This window comes from Brachycentrus maculatus, unplaced genomic scaffold (genome assembly GCF_059751285.1).
Source record: "Brachycentrus maculatus isolate JH-2025_06_01 unplaced genomic scaffold, ASM5975128v1 h1tg000142l, whole genome shotgun sequence".
In the NCBI taxonomy this organism is placed as follows: Eukaryota; Metazoa; Arthropoda; class Insecta; order Trichoptera; family Brachycentridae; genus Brachycentrus; species Brachycentrus maculatus.
In genome coordinates, this window is record NW_028280895.1 from 654,353 (window position 1) to 675,081 (window position 20,729).

General features: G+C 32.1%; 1 protein-coding gene across 10 annotated transcripts in view; it reads left to right on the forward strand.

Moving 5' to 3' along the window:
• Positions 1–20,729, forward strand: part of LOC148308973 (polypyrimidine tract-binding protein 2-like) — a 552,278-nt gene that overhangs the window by 312,389 nt on the left and 219,160 nt on the right. For 2 of the 10 annotated variants that reach the window (XM_088260793.1, XM_088260797.1), the window contains one exon: positions 4,112–4,159. The exons of 7 other annotated variants lie outside the window; for them this stretch is intronic. In XM_088260793.1, the coding sequence (XP_088116919.1) occupies positions 4,112–4,159 (48 nt within the window). Of the gene's footprint in view, positions 1–4,111; positions 4,160–19,979; positions 20,623–20,729 lie in introns of those variants that run through there. One more of the 10 variants, XM_088260796.1, reaches the window with a different exon arrangement.

Sequence of the window (20,729 nt, forward strand, 5' to 3'; positions counted from 1 at the left end):
AAGATGAAGAAGAATATGGAAGTCTGGGCATTTACGGGGCTTACGACCGTCATAGGCTGGTTTAAGTGATCACTTTACACACGTGTAACATTCATGAACAAGGTTTCTAAATTGGTTCATATATATAGAACTTCCAAGAATTTGAGTAGTGTGGTTGTCAATAATGGGTAGAATTGGTGAATGTTACACGTGTGTAAAGTGATCATTTAAACCAGCCTATGACGGTCGTAAGCCCCGTAAATGCCCATACTTCCATATTCTTCTTCATCTTTGATGAGATGTCAAAAAATAATATTTAATATCGTTTACTTGTGTTTTTATTAGTTGTAAATTATTGAAAATAGCCTTTTTAATTCCTAATTTTTCTAAGTAATCTAATTTAAGTCCTCTGTTGCATGTGTGTAATATATTTAGACGTTTATTTTTATCAAATAAGTGATTATTTTCTATTAGATGATTGGCAAATTCAGAATATTAATAATATTCGCTAACCATTTAATAGATAATGATCACAAATTCAACCACAATAACGTAGAAATCTTAAAAATAATCAATACAAAAAGCCATAAACTGCAGCATTTTGAAACAATAGAAATTCATAAGAATATAAATAACAATAAACCCATAATTAACAATATGACAATGACTAAAGCCTCCCCCCTTTTGTCTATGTTCCCTCTGATAAGAAATGAAAATAAAAATTAAATTAATAAATAAAAATAAGAAACAGCTACTACCCCCTCTTCAACCTTCAACGTCCCAAGGACCCAACTCTAAAATTTAGAATTAGCTTCACATACGGTGTTTGAAAACGATGCGGAATGCATCGAAACACGTGTCACAGTAGATTTTAAGAAATAGTGCTATTTACTAAGAATAATGTAATTTGAATTTTGTTAAGTAGACAGTGTTATAGTATTAATCAGTCTTAATAAAGAAGCGGTTAGCTGCGAAACCGGTAGACATGATAATTTAGCTATAATAAAATATTTATAGTGATTTTAAAACAAAATTACATTTTAATTAAAATGATAATTTTGTATGATATATTATATATATATATGGCGCCATATTACTTTATAGGGGTAAATAAATTTTAATTAAATTTTATTTTAATGATGACTCATTTCATTGATTTCCACTGGTTAAAATATAAAAATACAATTTGAGACATTAAATCCCTTATAAAGTTCCTCAGATAACGCGGCGCCTATCTCAAAGTAATAGTTTTATTATAGAGGTTTTCTGAACAATATATGTAAAACAGATAATTATAATATTAGGTCTTTAATGTTAAATTTAAACGTCCTTAATAATTCTTTAAACTACATTCTTTAAATACGTATTTTTTTAAGTTACAATATATGTTTGATTATATACTGACAAATTTCAAAATAATAAATCTTTTATAATAAAAATCATTATATTTATTGATTTGGCGTTTAATTTGTAGAACTCCATTTTAATTAATGTATTCGTTGTTAAATCAAACACATATTTTTAAATGCCATAACAAGACGAAAAACTGTCACAATATAATTTTTTTTGTTTTTTTTTTTATCAATATAATACAACTTAGTAGACTCAAAAAATCTGTGCTTGATTTAGCAATTAATACATAAATTAAAATCATTTATAACTAGCATCACTTTACTTCTGAGAAACGGAAACGTAACGCAGTAATAAAACATAATATGTAATTTATTTTTAGATTAAAACCAATATTTTTAGCTTTTCCACTTTTTTTATTTGACCAGCGACCGGGTTTCGTCATTACCGACATCATCAGACCAGTCTGATGATGTCGGTAACTACGAAACCCGGTTGCTGGTCAAATAAAAAAAGTGGAAAAGCTAAAAATATTGGTTTTAATCTAATAATAAATTAAAAATGCAATTCCATCACGAAGTGTCAGTGGATAATATAAATCTACATAATATGTAGATCAATACTTGCTTCAATTAAATATTCTCAAAATACATTTATATACAGACAGATATTCAAACGATTTGAAGTTTAAGAACGGTGTTCATTATAATAATTCAAACTCCCCCTCTTTACGAAGGAACCTGCCAAAGCAAATCCCTTCCCATTTGTGAAATGTTCCCCTCCGAATGTATGAGAATTTTAGGAATACTCGCATTAAGTAGTTATAAATATTAACTTGGGAACGAGTATCGAAGAACATTATCATACTTTGTCATAGGACAGGGATGGCGAACCTTTTTTAGCCAAGGTGGTTTAAAAAAAATCATACCCTTATACGCACCCCAATGGTGCATAGGGCACTGCGTCATATAAACGCAGTGTTATCTTGATCGTTAACAGATGAAGGAAAGGTAATCAGCCCAGGGTAATATTGAATAAATATTAGAGTGAAATAATCAATATTTTATAATTATTTATGTACTTTAGCATGTTTGTATTTTTCGGCATTTTTCGGCTCAGCACAGGCTATGCCTAAAGAGCCAACATGCAGAACAATTAAATTTAGATTTACATTTAAGAAATAAAAAATAAAAATAAATAATAAGTCGCGTGCCACATGCTATGGAAATAAAAATGCATCAAATGTTTGTGTAACTTCAGATTTTGAATATAATGCAAAGCATTAAAACACCGAAAAAATAATTAAGTACTTATTAATGGAAAAAAAAACTTAATTAAAAAAGGTTTGACCCTTGAAACTTCATAATTAGTGAAATTTTTGTTTTTGGATGGTAGATGCTATTTTTTTTAAATATCGGGTTGATGGCTGGTAGCTTTTAATAGAATAGAAGCAGTAGTACTTTTCGTCTGTAACTCTACTTCTTATGTCTGATTTTATAAAGTTTATTTTAAGATAATAACGATTCACAGGAATAAGTCGACGTAAAAATGCCAAAATGCCAACTTTTTTTAATTTTTTAATTTTTTTAACTTTATTTGCGTGCCATGCATGGCACGCTTGACACATACCACAGGTTTGCCATCCCTGCAATAGGATATGTAAATGGCTAGCAGATTATGTGGATATTATATTTCAAGTAGCGTAACTCAAATTTTAATAACTAAATTTGTTAGGAGAACCTTTTTGAGCGGTGGGAAGTGTGACACGTGGTTTGTTGTATGATATTTACGACACTTTATTGCGCAAGTTTGTCAAACAATGTACCAACATGATACCTTTAATATTTAACCATCAAAATGTTTCATCGTCTTATGTGTTCAATAAAGTTTGGATAATTTCTATTGTCGTATTGTTCATACGGTGTTCTCAGTTTTATTCAGAGTTTTAAAATATAAAAATAATAACAGTGTACTCAAAATACAAAATTAAACATTTGCACATAAATATGCATACGTCATTTCATTTATTTGTTAAAATATTTATACACACATATAAAATAAAACAGATTTATAAATTCGTTTACACACTTTTTTAATGAGTTTTATTTATTCTACATATATACATACATATATTGCACATTATTATCACAAATCTTCAAACTAAACTTTGAAATCAAGTGATCAGTCTTTTATGTACAATTAATTTTAAAATGTATTTTTTCTTTGAGGATTTTTTTAAATTTTTTAATGAATTTTAATTATTCTTACATGATATGAAAAATTTGTTCACATTCACATATCGTTCTGATTTTTCAGGAGATCGTTTTTTTAAGTTTAAAAATATAAAAAAAATGTATTAAAAATAAATATCAAGCTACTTATTGAACTTTTAACTATGCTACAGATCTTTTTTGGTAAAACCTGAATGTTGTTTCTCTATTTCAAAAATATTTAGTATATTTAAAAACATAATTAAGCAATACCTTTTCTTAAAAATGCTAAAATTACACTTTCTGCCATGTAGAGGGTAAATATTAAGTTAAAAATATGCCGCTTTCGCTAGGATATAGAACATTTTCTGGGCATTCTGAAAATATGCACAGCTGAAAATTGTCGGTTTTTGATATGTGACGTTGTTGAAAGGAGTGAGCGATATGTATAAACACTTTCAAGTACATACATATATTACACATTATTATCATAAATCTTCATTCTTAACTTTGACCTAAAGTAAGCAATTTTTTTCTACAATTAATTTTATAATGTTTTTTTTCTTTCGCAGGTGAGTGCGTCAGGGGTTTCAATCAGTCTGCCCGTTTCTCCACGAAAGGTAAACGAATTACGTTAGTAGTCAAACTTAGTCCAAAGCCTAATGAATGCATCGGTGACCTGTGGTAATGCGCTTCATACTCATATTTCATACGTATTTTATTTTATTTTTTACACTAGTGGCCAAATTAAAGTTTTTTTTGTTGTTTTTTTTTAAATCCTTTTTAAAATACTGTGCTCTATATATACAATATATGGGCGAGAATAATTACAAACATACACCCCTGCCCTCTAGTTTAGTACCACTTAGTAATTATTATTTATTCAAATTAATTAAATTAGGTATGGCAGAGATCAGGGATTTGCAACCCTTTTTCTTTGTATGCGCATGTATTTGCGCGTATATATATATATATATATATATATATATATATATATATATATATATATATATATATATATATATATATATATATATATATATATATGTATATATATAAAATAATAAAAAAAAACCCTTATCCGCACCAAATGGTGCATAGGGCACTGCTTCATATAAACGCAGTGTTATCTTGATCGTATACACATGAAGGAAATGTGATCAGCCCTCCGCTTCAGGTACCAGTCCAGGGTAATATTAAATAAATATTACAGTGAAAAAATCACTTATATTTATTTTACCCCCCCTGGGAATCGAACCCAGGACCTCCAGAACGGTAGCCGAGCGTGCTGACCATTACACTACGGAGGCGGACGAATATATATATATATATATATATATATATATATATATATATATATATATATATATATATATATATATATATATATATATATATATATATATATATATATATATATATATATATATATATATATATATATATATATATATATATATATATATATATATATATATATATATATATATATATATATATATATATATATATATATATATATATATATATATATATATATATATATATATATATATATATTAATTGTTATTTCAGTTAGATGAAGAGCAATATGAAAGTCTGAGTATTTACAGGGCTCACGACCTGTCGTAGGCTGATTTAAATGATCACGTATACTTTAGACACGTGTTACTTGTTATAATGTTACATGTTACATATGACAATTTTGAAAATCTTTCGTAAAATTTCCATGCATTTGCCACTAGTGTAAGTACTGCTATAGAGTAGTATAATTGCCCATCACATCTAAGAAAATGTTTGATAAAATACGTATTTTATAGTATGTCCAGTTTTTTAATACCAGGTGGAGGTGGGTGAAAAGAATTAAACATTATATATAATGTAAAGGGTGTTGTTTTAGGGGTAATAATTATTATTTTATTTTCTGGGAATCAGGGGATCAGCTATCCTCGTCCTCGGGTTGTAGATCCTTTTATGATGAACAGCATCACTTAGGCCTGTGATCCGCAAACTTTTTTGTATTCAAGATACACCTACCAAATTAAGAAATTTCAGTGGTGCATATTTACCATATTATGGTAACATATTTAACATATTATGTTTAATGCGAAATGTGAGCCTACTTAACCGAGCACAGGCAATCAAAATTTGGAGCAAATGTGATATTTTCACAAAACTAGACTTTTTTCCGCGGCACACTAACTAATCACCACGGTACACCAGTGTGCCGCGGCACACACTTTGCGGAACAATGACCTAGGCCATGTCTTTGAATCACGTAATCTTTCTACAGCATCCATTTATATTTTGGTCTTCATCCATGGACTATTTATTTAATAGATTTATATTACCCACTGACACTTCGTGATGGAATTGCATTTTTAATTTATTATTAGATTAAAACCAATATTTTTAGCTTTTCCACTTTTTTATTTGACCAGCGACCGGGTTTCGTCGTTACCGACATCATCAGACTGGTGAGAGGCTATACAAATTGTTATGTTATATATAAAAGAAGGCAGGAGTTGATAACCATGATTTGATAATCTCATAAAATTATATCCTGCCTTCTTTTATATATAACATAACAATTTGTATAGCCTCTCACCAGTCTGATGATGTCGGTAACGACGAAACCCGGTCGCTGGTCAAATAAAAAAGTGGAAAAGCTAAAAATATTGGTTTTAATCTAATAATAAAAGACTATTTATTTATTGTAACTGCAGACAGTTGGTAGAATTCTATATTGAATAGTTGCGTAATATATCCAAAATAAAACAAGGTTTTTGTTGGATTGAATTTTACATTTATTTATGTATATCTTAATACGTGACGCGTTTTGTCTTCTTAGGACATTATCAAACACATAATTTATAATATGATAATTATTTACACGTTTATATTATAGATGAACTCTGTTTCAGCAAAAGCTGTTTTTTTATTATTTTTTCTTGCATTACAAATTTAACGAACTACAATAAATTATGGTAATGAAACTAACTAACTAACCATTACGTCGCTTCCCCGCAGGGGTAGGCAGAGAGAATAGAACGCCGCACCACTCTGTCTTTGCAAACATTCTTCTCTTCCACGTTCACGCATTTCCTCATACATACCCAACGATTATTACGACACCTAACCTGACCACTTTCAAGTATTTGGCATACCTGATCGTGCCAAGTTTTTCTCGGTCTTCCTCTGCTCTTTTTCCTAATTACATTTGCCTCATAAATTTGTACATGAAAATTTGTCATTTATGTACATGATAAGTAGCTATTTAACCTTGATTCTGAATCACTAGACATAGCTATTATATTGTGATTACCTGTACGTACGGCACGTGAATTCACAGCCTTTGAAATGTCACGAACAGTCCATAGCCATGCAATACTAACCATTCATTCCGATCGCCATTCGGGCTCTGTGATTTAGTTCAAGTTCTCGGTCACAGTCAGACACCCACGTTTACTGTAACTTGATAAATACACGACACGTTATATGCCAGATGTAATTTTAACCATGGTCATGGACAGATTGATTTATATATTTAAAAAAAAATTATGAAAAATATATTGGAAAATGGAAAAAACCTAAGCATTTGGACATCCTTCAAATGACGTCCACAGAATAATTGGTTAAAGTATAAAATGCATAAAAATTTTAAATCAAAATTTCAGGCATTTCCAGAATTTACAATGATCCTTTAAGAATATAAAATTTAAAAAAAAAAACATAAGAATATAAAATAAACCATTAAACCTTATTAAGTTTTGGACTGTTAAAATACTATTACTTTGAATGTAACAATTAAATTTGGTTACACAAATGGAATGATTATTATGAAACTGGTAGTCTTGAAGCAGTATTTTTAAGTGGTATTACACAAAGTGAACGACAAATGATAAGGAGAGTGTTATATTACCATACCAAAAAGATTACACACATACATTATATAGACTTAACTAATAGGGTGAATTAAAAGTCGTGAAAAATTAACATTTATTTTTTCAACTGTTTTTATACGAGCATATATTTTGCTATATAGAGCTAGTAAAAAATACTTCCAATTAAAAATTCAAAACTACATTCTCGGACGACGATTATTCACGTCTTGTAAGATATGATACAAGGCACCAGAGGTCCGTGCAGGACGAGTCAGTGACGTCGTAAGGCCTCTGGCGTCATCCGACTGAACGACCGGCGTCCATTATCCCTACCCTGTCGGACTTTTTGTGCAGAAGTGATGAATTACCTTTTTGTTTTGTTCCGTGGTTCGCGGCTACCCTTTCTCTCACCCCTAACCCCAGCGCTCGCCGATATCCCGAGAATCCACCCCCCGTACTACAATCTTATTACGGAAATCCAATAGGAATTCCAACACGTTTGTATCCCTTAGCAAATCGTGTGGCTGGTAATTTAATCGGTAATTCATAGCCCGAGACCTGTAACTGCTACCCACCTGGAAGGGGGATTTACTGAATTGAACTTTTTGCTTTCGTGGCGTCGTATTTCTGCTCAATTCACCTAATCGTTTCGAAGCATTAAACCTCCTGATTTATTTCACATTTACGAATAATTGCTTCCTTTAAAAACGGTTTTAAAAATCAAAAAGAGCAACTTCCATCTTTAGTTTTTCATGTACCCTAGAACGGGGCTTGAACTTTTATGTGTTACTCGAGCCCAGTACAAAAAAAATAATCTGTATTTGGTCTACAATAATGAACGTATCGACATGATTCATTGTTTCCCTGACAGGTGACACTTATTGTCACGATACATTCATTATTGTAGACCAAATACACATTGATTTTTTTTTGTACTGGGCTCAAGTAACACACCAAAGTTCAAGTAGCCCCGCTCTACGGTAATCTAAACAAACTATGGTTTTATTATAACTACTATTGAAGGGGTAGGCCGAAAGGATGGAACGCCTCACTCTTCTGTTCTGACATACACTCTTCGCTTTCTTTACATCTATACATCTAGTCATGCACTTCGATTACGCAGACTTTTGACAAAGATTTTAGGTCCTGATTGATTATTATTTATACAATATTCTCACAAAATTCAGCGTATTTTTTGCAATAAAATAATCTCTTGAATTGATTCGGCAGTCACTTTGCGGAAATATTTATCCATCTTTAATATATGTTTAATGTAAGTAAATACTGAAATAATGGTATTTGCAAAGTAAAGCTCATATGAAAAATGAAAAATAATCTGATTGAAATGTTACTTCTGCTCAATTCATGCAATCGTTTCAAAGCATTAAAACTTCAAATTTATTGCACATATACAAATCCTTTAAAAACCCTTTTTAAAAATCAAAAAAGTCCACTCGAATCGCTCGATTTTCATGTATTGTAAGTAATAGGGGTTTTATTTCCATTAATTAACAAGGATCTCACAAACCCGGCGTACTCATTGCAGAAAAATAATTTGATTAATACACCAAATGATATCATTTTTGAAAAGCCAGCGTTACTCAAACTTTTGAAATTACCAACCCTTTAAAAAAACGAAAATTAGGTAAACAAAAAACCTCCCGCTTTTGTTAATTATTAACATAATATTTATCTAGCACTTCATAATATAAATAAGACAATTGTTTACTAAGAGTTTTATTTTTATGATAAATTAGGACCCCCGTTATATATAAAACATGGGTCCCTAGAGGTCTCTATCCCCAACTTAATAAATCGTCCTAAAAATTTAAATTGTGTGTTTAAAATTCTCGCCTTGCACTTTATTGCTTTCTCCCGTCAATATCATCAATTTAGAAGAAAAAAATCTTCAAGTATGAAATGTCTTACTAGTGATATCGCAGCGATTTTTTTAATTTTTTTTTAGCCGTGTATCAAATCCAGAACCACTCGCCTTATGTATTACTCAATTACGTACTTAACTGAAACTTAATTGTTGTGATGCAGAGAGTAGAGCAAGGTTCTCAAACTTATTGAGTTAGCAGGCGCATTCGTGAATTAGAAAGTAAAACTACGGCAGTCGCATGGAAAAAATATTAAATGAACCAAATTTTTCATTAAATATTCAGAAAAATCTTAACTTAATTATATTATTATGTCGTTTTGAATCAAACTGATTCATCCTCGATACCAATTTGTGTGTCCTAATTAGAAACCGTGTTCTGAAAGTTATATAAAATAAACCCAAAGTAATTTCAAACAATGTTTGTTAGTGCTTAAATATTGGTTTATCATTTGTATTAATTGATTATTTAAGGCTGAACTCGCAAACATCCTATTAAAAAAGTAATATACGGTAAAACACAACGTAATTTTCTTTAAACGCAGGAAAGATGTAGCAAAATTGTTTTTTTTTTAACCTCATAATGCTGTTTTTGAATTGAATAAAGATATTTTTCTTCGAAAAAAATAAATGTTTCTGAGTTATTGGAAGGTAAAAAGGAGTTTTAAAAAAAAGTAAAAATATTTTTTTCAAAACTATAAAAAAGTCAAATTTCTATAAATATTATTTTTTTAAATCGTGCGCCAAAATATGTCTGGCCCCTAACGTGGCCGGTCGCTTTCTAAATGTGAACAATTGAACTAGCCTTAATACTCAATGGTATTATTTCGCTATTTTATTGGCGCCTGCGGACGTGGAACTATTTCCACGGGCACCGTTTGAGCATCGCTGGCTGTAGAATGTAGATTGCTGTGCAGTGGCGTACCGGCCGGGGGAATATTATTATAAAATACTCAGTACAGTTCAGTAGCGTGCGCGTCGGCAATTAAGCTCCCCCATAAAGTGGTAAGTTTGTATGTATAATGTAAATATATTATGTTACGGTGTGTATTGCGGGCGCGGAATAGTTACCTGTGCTGGTTGACCAGCGCGCTCCGTGACGGCTAGTGGAATAAATCTCGCTTAGTTATGTAAGAAATAATTATGAAATGTTGGCAAGATAATAAAAATTCACGGTCCCCTTAGCTTTCTTACACTTGAGGTATTATGTGGGTATGTATCCGAGAAGAGCCTGGCACGCCATCTGCAAATGCATATTTATGTTACTAGGTACTCTGGAAACGTATAAATTCTAGAATATATATCAAGCTCTTATTCTTCTTCATCTTGGTGTTTGCCTTGTGGCCTGTTTTTAAGAAGGATTCATCTCCTGCTATGTCGATTTCCAGTTGTCGATCCATCTGTTTGGTGGTCCGATTGCAATGTAATGTGGGGGAGTCTGGATGGTTGTATTCTCTTTACAAGCTCATACCATTACCTTCTTCATATACTTTCCCACCTAATGGCGTATTCAATCTTGCATATTACTCTTATCATGATGTTCCTTATTCTATCTTGTAGACTCTTGCCAGATATTCTCCTTAGAGTATTCATTTCTGACACTCTTGTCAAATTTTGTGCATGTGCCTTCGTTGTTAGACGTCGTTAGGTGGGAACCTGTTATGTAAGGGAGTCTGGATGGTTGCATTCTCCTCACACAACCACACCATTATCCTCTCCTTTCCCTGTCCCACCTAATGACATTTTAATCTCGCATATATCTCTTATTCTATCTCGTAGACTCTTGCCAGATACGCTCCTTAGAGTCTTCATTTCTGACACTCTTAGCGCGTTTCTGTTACTGCGGTGTCCGCTCTGCATTCGATCTCATATATCAAGGGAAGGAGCAAAAATAAGTTACATGACCAGTAATGCTTTAACCCATGGTCATCACTCTATGATGACGTCGTCAAATATGGACCCAGAATTCTAAATTGGAGACCCTGGAAATAAAGTAGACCGGTAGAGCTATCTCAAAAAATATGGGTCGAAGATATTATTCCAGTCGCGGGAAGGGGTTGGCTGAGAGAAGCCTAGGACATGTTGGGGTGGAATTCTTTAGAAAAGGCATGTATGTTCGACAGAAGAAAGACGATTAAAGAAGAAAAATAACTTATTTGGCCCATCAGAAAAAAAATGAATGCTCGCGAATTCCAAAACACATCAGATCCCACAGCTACATTGTAAACACGATAGTTTTGAAATAGTATGAGGGCAAGGGAGAACAGATTAAATGACTTGAGTATTTGGGGATTTGCATACTCGACACTTTTTCAAACGTCTGTAGTTTAGACTAAGTAAGTTGTACGTTTTAAAACGCCTCCGTGGCGTAATGGTTAGCGTGTTAAGCTACCGCGCTGAAGGTACCAGGTTCAAACCCCAGAGGGGTGAAAAGAAATACTTGCGATTTTTCACTCTAATATTTATTTAATATTACCAGCGCAGGAGTAAATTCCTTCATGGACCTAAAGATCAAGATAACACTGTGTCAATATGATGCAGTGCCGTATGCACCATTGGGTGCGGATAAGGGTTAGAAAAAGAGAGTTTACGAGTCCTTTAATACAGATCACGAAATTACTCAACAAAAAAGTGAGCTTGAAAATCTCACGTGAAGTGGTGAATTATTACGTTCTTTTGCCTAGACATTATTTCCAAACAAAAAATGTTATGATAAGTAGGTACTCGAGGCGAAATGTTTTTATTTGAGAACAAAGCTCCAGAAAGCTCCAGCTAAAGTCGTGTAATGTCAACGATTGTCCTAAAAAATACCCACCTTTCTTATAACATTCTCGAAACTTTCATGCTTCACATTTCAACTTCAATACAAGCATTTTTCATATATTTTTTCACGTTTCTACGAATTTATTTTGATTAAAAAATTCACGTTTGTTTTTTTTAATACTTTAAAACTGTTTTTATTTTTTATTTTTTTAATTGCTTTGTCTGAGCTCGTTTTAAGTCAGACAAAACATAAATTTATAGTACAAGTTAACCATTCTAATCACGACAGACAAACATACTACTAAAATTATCAACTATCTAATATTAATATTATATAATTCATACGTTGCTTTATGTGCGACTTTGTGGCAGTATCTAGGGTTGATTTAAGCAAGCTTGGTTGATTTAGCAAAGACCTTTTCAATGAAGATCCTTACTGATTTATTTTACGTACTGGGAGACACCTAAAAACATGATTTTTAATTTTTATGACGCTTTTAATTTGCCCAGTTATTTTATTCGCATTTTCAGTATATCCTAATCCTTGTTCAGAAAACTGGGTTTCTCCACTAAGGAGTTAATATTACATTTTAAAACGTAAAAATAACTTCAAAGTGCTGAACCCCAGATTTGTGTACAAGAATTTAGACACACCTAAAAGGTTGTGAAGTTGTGATTTAATTCTTAGTAATCTCTTGATTGTCCAATCTAATATTTATTTAAGATTACCCTGGACTAGACCCTGAAGCGCAGGAGTGATCCTCTTGCCTTCAAGTAAATAACCATCAATATAACACTGCTTCAATACGATGCAGTACCCTATGCACTATTGGATGCGTATAAGGGTTAGAAGAAGATGAAGAATCTCTCGATTATGGATCACCGATATATATATTGGACCATGGTATAAACTTGTCGATAAATCATATTGGCTGTCCAAACTTAAAACACAGTAAGGGACATTTTTTTGTAGTACGTTTTTTTTGCATTTTTGGACTAAGTAGAATCTACTAAGTCCAAAAATGCAAAAAAAAACGCACTGCAAAAAAAATGTCCCTTACTGTGTTTTGCGTTTGGACAGCCGATATGTTGTAGATACATACATCGCTTACTCCTTTCAAAAACGTCATAAATAAAAAAACTAGATTTTTCAGGAAAATGTTTTTTATTAAAAATAAATATGAAGCCACTTACTGAACTTTTTACTATGCAACAGGTCTTTTTAGGTAAAACCTGAAGGTTTTTTCTCCATTTGAAAAATATTTATTTTATTTTTAAAAAATAATTAAACAATACCTTTTCATCAAAATGCAAAAACAAAATTTTCTGTCCTGTAGCGGGTAAATATTAAGTTTAAAATATGCCTCTTTTGCTGGGATATAATACATTTTCTGGGAATTCCGAAAACATGCCCAACTCAAAATTCACGATTTTCGATTTATGACGTTCTTGAAAGGAGTGAGCGACATGTCCATTCGTGTAGATACATACCGTATATAATACGTTATACATACATAATTCATACCTAATTGGCAACTACGTAAGCTAAGGCAGGTATGAGCACTTTTTTGCTGTCTGCATGCTTTTTGCTTGCTCGATATAACGAGCAGTAAGTATCGGAGATGTATTTTCTGAGTTTAATTGACGCAATTAGGTGTTTTCTTTAATATCGTTGTTTACTTCACGCTACACGCCTTGCATTATATTATTCGTGGCTGAATACAGTTTTGTATCTACTCATTTTTCCATACAATTCTTACATATTTCAATACAGAGAGTTGAACCTTTTTTATCCATACATTTGGCGTTTAATTTGTAGATCTCCATTTTAATTTAAACACAAAAATTATAGATCAAACACTGATTTTTTTAAATTCTATTAAATTATACCTTATTATTATTAATTATTGTTAAAAACACATAAAAAATATATTTGTAACAATCTGATTGTCATCAGTCCTTTTAATATTCACATTTGTTTAAAAATGTGAATATTTAAGATTAAACAATTCGCTCACTCTTTTTAAGAACGTCATAAATCAAAAAAATTGATTTTACAGGAAAACGTTTTTAAAGTTTAAAAATATAATACAATGTATTAAAAATAAACATCTAGCCACTTATTGAACTTTTTACTGTGCATCAAATCTTTTTAGGTAAAACCTGAAGGTTCTTTCTCCATTCAAAAAATATTTAGTATATTTGATAAAATAATTAAACAATACCTTTTCTTCAAAATGCAAAAACAACATTTTCTGCCATGTAGCGGGTAAATATTAAGTTAAAAATATTCCACTTTTGCTGAGATATAGTACATTTTCTAGGCAATCCGAAAACACGCACAACTGAAAATTGACGATTTTTGATTTGTGACGTTTTTGAAAGGAGTGAGCGAATTGTCACAAATACTTTTTTTAAGTGTTTTTAAAAATTAAGTACAATTTATTAGACTAAAAAAATCAGTGATTGATTTTACCTTTTTTATATTTATCAGTTACATTATATATTATGAAGCTGATATTTTAATATTTTTGTCTTGTTATTAAAAAAAATATTTGACTTTTGTATACTTATATTTTGACATTTGTAATTGACAACCAATTCTTGGAAGTTATAAATATATATGAACCAATTTTAAAACATTGTTTTTGAATCACTTAGAACTTCACTAGAGACATCTATTGGTGAGATGAAAATAAACGTTTTACTAAGCAGAATCTCTCAAATTCTTGGAAGTTCTAAATATATATGAACCAATTTTGAAACATTGTTTTTGAATCACTTAGAACTTCACTAGAGACATCTATTGGTGAGATGAAAATAAGCGTTTTATTAAGCAGAAACTCTTTTATTTTTCGGAAATGGCATTACAGCATTTTATGAGAAAAATTCGAAATGTCAGATTGTATCGTACGAATGAATATTTAATAAAACAATGTTCTGATATCAAAACCGCGGAATCACCGTAAGGACTCGTCATTAATTTATCTTTCCATGGAGCGCCATCTCCCGTCTACTGTTTTAATTATTTCATTGATATTAATGGCTGTTTAGACAAGTTAAATAGGAGCATTTCATCAACCGAAGTGAGAGATAAATAATATGGAAAATGCTGGAAATTATTATTTCGTTTTGTATTGTCTCCCTTCATTTCTTACCGCTGAAGCGACGCTTCTTTGAATACTTGAATATCTTACATATTTTCTCGTATTCATTCTTACAATTCCTTGAGATAAATTTCATTAATTGATTCGGCATTCATTTAACTGTAATATCTTTCAGTTTTAAATTAAATTTTTACTTGGTTAATACTACTATTAGAGTGGGCCGATGACGTTTTTTTTCGAATTTAGCGCCGCGCGCCGGCTTAATACTGATGGAAACAATGACTTACTAAAACAACGCTACTGATTTATAACAACAAAAAGTGCAACTTATGACCTTGTGTGCTTATTAAGGAAGGTATGTTACATATCCTAACATTTAATTAAACTGCCTACATTACTAAAATACGAAATGGTAGCTGGTAAAGCGCAAAAAATAGCTTTTCAGAAAACTTTGAGCTCTGGTTTAGGGCCAAAAGTAGTATGGAATATTTTTTTAAAATATTTTTTACGTTATGTGCAATTCAAAATGCAACTTTTTAGACCTATTTGTCTTTGATATCTAAAAAAATAATATTTTTCATACATCAACGGCCCACTCTAACCACTATGTTTTAAAATCAATTCGCTCACTCCTTTCAAGAACATCATAAATTAAAAAAAAAACTTGATTTTTCAGAGAACGTTTTGAAAGTTTAAAAATACAGTACAATCTTTTCAAAATACCACTTATAAAAATGTCGTTTTCATATTGTAATAGTCAGCATGCTCGGCTACCGTTCTGGAGGTCCCGGGTTTGATTCCCAGGGGGGGTCAAATAAATATAAGTGATTTTTTCACTCTAATATTTATTTAATACTACCCTGGACTGGTACCTGAAGCGGAGGGTTGATCACCTTATCTTTGTGTGATTAATATTGTCATTACACTGTGTTCATTAATGCAGTGCCCTGTGTACCATCGGACAGATGAGGGTCAGAAGATTGAATTAGAAGATTGAAGATAAATTTATATTTATATTCAATCTTTAAATCATATATAATGCAAAAATAGCCATATATAATAATTTTTGATGACTTTGGTAAAAAAATTGGCATTTAAGCAAACTGTGTTTTAAAATACAATATTGTACTTAAAAAATCCCTATGCACCATTGGGGTGCGGATAAGGATTTGAATTTAAATTGAAATAAATGTCGAGATGTCGAATGATATCTAAAAATGTATTTTTATTTTCTCAAATTATCAGTTATATATTTTCGATACACTTAGCATCTATCCTACTCGTTATTGTTGACGTTCAGATATCTTTAAAACACTTAATGAAGGTTTTAATAGTAATGTATCCATCCATTACGATTGTGGTTTTGAACTATCATGAACAATGAGGTTAGCCAAGCTCTGTTTGTGAAACCGTTTGGCCATTGATTCCCATTAGGGCTCCGTCTCCTTGCCCCAAGTACTGAGCGATACCCATCAATATATATCTGACCGGTATCTCCCCTCTATCGAACTTCTAACCAACTTCAACCCATTAGACCCCTATCTGCCCAGATATCATTTCATAAATCAAGCCACTTTGCATCTTGAACCGAGCTTTAACTAACTAAAATAATATTGAACAGAAAGGTATTCAATTTTTGGGTAATGTATCTAAAATATAACAGGAAAATGATCGAATTCCACATTTATTGAAATATATACAACATAAAAACATATTATGAAAAAGACATAGAATGGAGAGTGAATGCTGGGAACAAAGTGAATGGTGCACTGAAATCAGTTATCGCAAATAAAAACCTATCAGCGGAAGCTAAACTGGCAGTGCACAACGGAGTCCTGGTTCCAACTCTAATGTATGGAAGTGAAACATGGAGTTGGCAAACGAAGGATGAAAGTAGACTAAATGCAGTCGAAATGCGATCTCTCAGAAGAATGTGCGACAAAACGGTGTATGATAGATGTGCGAATAGTGAAATAATGAAGGAATGTAAAGCTGAGATAAGCATTATCGATAAAATTAAGAAAAGTGCGTTGAGATGGTTTGGACATGTAGAACGAATGAGTGAGGAAAGAACGGTATAAGAAATTTATGAGGCGAATGCTAGTGGGAAAAGAAGAAGAGGAAGACCGAGAAAAACATGGCACGATCAGGTATGCCAAATACTTGAAAGTGGTCAGGTTAGGAGTCGTAACAATCGGCGGGTATGTATGAGGAGATGCATGAACGTGGAAGAGGCGAAGAATGTTTGCAAGGACAGAGTGGTGTGGGGCTCTATTCTCTCTGCCTACCCCTGCGGGGAAGTGGCATGATGGTTAGTTAGTTTGTTAGTTAGTTAGTTATGCAATATAAATTATAATTTGGTTAAATTATTTATTGAAAAAACAGATTAAAGTACCTTTTTATCTTTTAGAGGTATCACTCATGTAACATGTTTGCTAACATTTTTTTATCAAGACATTGATATGATGAACAGCATTCTACGATATATTGTTCTTTCTTTGACTTGATGTCAAAATTTAGTGTTCACACTTCGACATTCTCACAAAATGAACATTATATTTACATATTTTTACTGTGTACCACGATATTTTCATGTTTCATACTGTATTCTAACTTAATATAAAAATTTAATAACTATATTCTATCAATTTTTGAGGTAATGGAAGCATGAATACTTTTGAGAATGTTCTCATTAAAAGGCGAACATACAAGGTGGTCAAATTTATAAAAACTAGTCATGAAAAAACTTTATAAAAAAGTGGTTTAATACAAGTGTTTTATTCAATTTTTTAAATCGCCTTATTTCACAAAGAAACAAGTGGTGATTACATAAAAAAGCTCAAAAAGTGGTCTTATAGAAGTGTTATTTATTTATTGATTTATTTAAATCGTCTTATTTCACAAAGTTAAAGAACGCCATGTTAAAACATAAAATCTGTGTAACATATTTTTTAAACAAATAAATCGCTTTAAAACCTAAAGTCCTACAATAAACGTTATACCGCATTGTTAAAAAAGAGTTTCACCGTTATTATCTTGAATGTTTATCTTCTTACAACTTTTTTCTATTCTTCATCATACTTAAATATGACAAGGTGGAAATTTATTTTGGGTAAAAGTTCTTACACATTTCCCAGTCGGTCGCAGCACAGTTCCGTAAGACCCTCCATCCAGATCCGATTAGCTGTGGTAAGACTTGCCCAACTTTGTCTTCAATTCCCTATATATAATATAACAAAAGGGGCGAAGCTCCAATAAGTAGCGATATCTTCATTTTACTTTGGGGACAAACTTTCAGACAAATCAAAATTCAATGTTTACACACGAAATACTTCGGTTCAACCTATTTCAATTGCGTAACTCACTAACTAACTAACACCCTCCTTATCATTCATCGTTCACTTTGTGTAATACCACTTAAAACGCTACTTCATGACTACCGGTCTTGGAATAATCATTCTATTCAGGTCAAATGTAGACTACATTTGACCTAATAATCAAATGAAGTGGTATTACACCAAGTGAACGGTGAATGATAAGGAGACTGTTATATTACCATACCACAAAGTTAACAATCCTTTTAATATACAAAATATGATGTAAGCCAAGACTACAATTGACTTAAATTTGACAATATTTTGACTGTGTAATCGATTAACGATAATCGCTTATATTATGCTAGTCGGTTATTCCATGGCTTATAATTATTACACTAGTCGGTTATTCCTCAGCTTATATAGCCTGGTCAATCATTCCATAGCTTATATTACACTTGTCGGTTATTCCTTGGTTCATATTTCACTAGTCGGTTATTTCTTAGCTTACATTATATTACACTAGTTGGTTGTTCTTTAGCTTATATTACACTAGTCAGTTATTCCAAGGACCGATATGGCCAGCAACGCAAATGCGCTGCAAAAAGTAAGAGCAGGGAGACAGTTGCTGACTGATATCACGGCCCAGGAGGCGTTCTATAATTTCTTAGCTTAAATTACGCTAGGCGGTTATTCCTCAGCTATATTACACTAGTCGGTTATTCCATAGATTATATAACACTAGTCGCTTATTCGCTAGCTTATATTACACTAATTAGTTACTATTTAGCTTACATTACACTATTCGATTATTTCAACAGCGAGTGTTTTTGCCTAGAATTTTCACTCATGTATAACATGAAATTATAGTAACTTGAAACATAAAGAGTAAATCCAATCACGAGTAGGCATAGTCCATGAAACTTATAAAGTTGAAGCCTGAGGAGGGACATGATAAACGGTATTGTATAAGCCGTAGCTAGATTTCAGAGTCACTTGGACGTTAGGTAATTCAAAAAATCGGTTATTACATACCTAAAATAACACTAGACGGTTATTCCTTAGCTTACATTACACTAGTTGATTATTTCTTAGCTTATATAACACTAGTCGGTTATTCTTTAGATTAAATTATATTAGTTCATTATTTTTTAGCTTAAATTAAACAAGTCGGTTATACCTTAGCTTATATTTCACTGGTCGGTAATTCCTCAGCTATTTTACATTAGTAGTTTATTGTTCCCTCTGTGGAGAGTTCCAATGATTACCATTCCGACCTCCAACCGCAGAAAGGTTCTGCTCGCTGACTGCACTCGGTCCCTTAGTACTCGAGTACTCGTGCAAGTCCCGAGCGTTACTTGCCTCCCCTCGCTTCGAGCTTCAGACAAGTCGGCCTTCGCCCTTCCCCCGGCCCCCTCGGCCACCGCAGACCCTAAAAACCCGTTTTACTTGCGCTTTTATTACCTGCAATTGCATCTTGCACTTTGCTATATACCTCCCTCCCAAACGGTCGTTACTTTCCACGGCGCTGCCTGCATTCATCAGCTTCTCGCTTGCTTTAAGGGCCTTATTGTTAAACGCGGCCCCATTAAGAAACTAACGTTGAATTCTTGCCTTAATTTCATCATTCTCTTATTCTTAACCAATTCGAGCGTCGGTTTTAAAAGGGAAGTCAAAATATTACTCTTATTCTTAATCTATTCGAGCGTCGGTTTTAAAAGGGAAGTCAAAATATTCCTCGTATTCTTGAGAAATTCGAGCGTCGGTTTTAAAAGTGAAGTTAAAATATTCCTCTCATTCTTGACCCATTCGAACGTCGGTTTTAAAAGTGTAGTCAAAATATTCCTCTTATTCTTAGCCAATTCTAACGTTACCGTCAGTTTTAAACGGGGAGTCAAAATATTCCTCGTATTCTTGAGCAATTCGAGCGTCAGTTTTAAAAGTGAAGTTAAAATATTCCTCTCATTCTTGAGCAATTCGAGCGTCGGTTTAAAAAGTGAAGTTTAAATATTGTTTCTCTGTGTGTTTCGTCTTGTGGACTGTGTGAAGTGTATTTGCCGAAACTTTCCATATATTTTCGCCCCAGTTACATAACTTTGGATGATGTACGAGCATTCCACGAAGGATTTATAGGTACAGTCTTTGCATGCATTCACTTATCTTTTTACTCCGTGTAGCTCTTTTTTGGGATTGATTATTTACTTCTTGAAATATTACTAAGATATTACCAGAAGAAAATG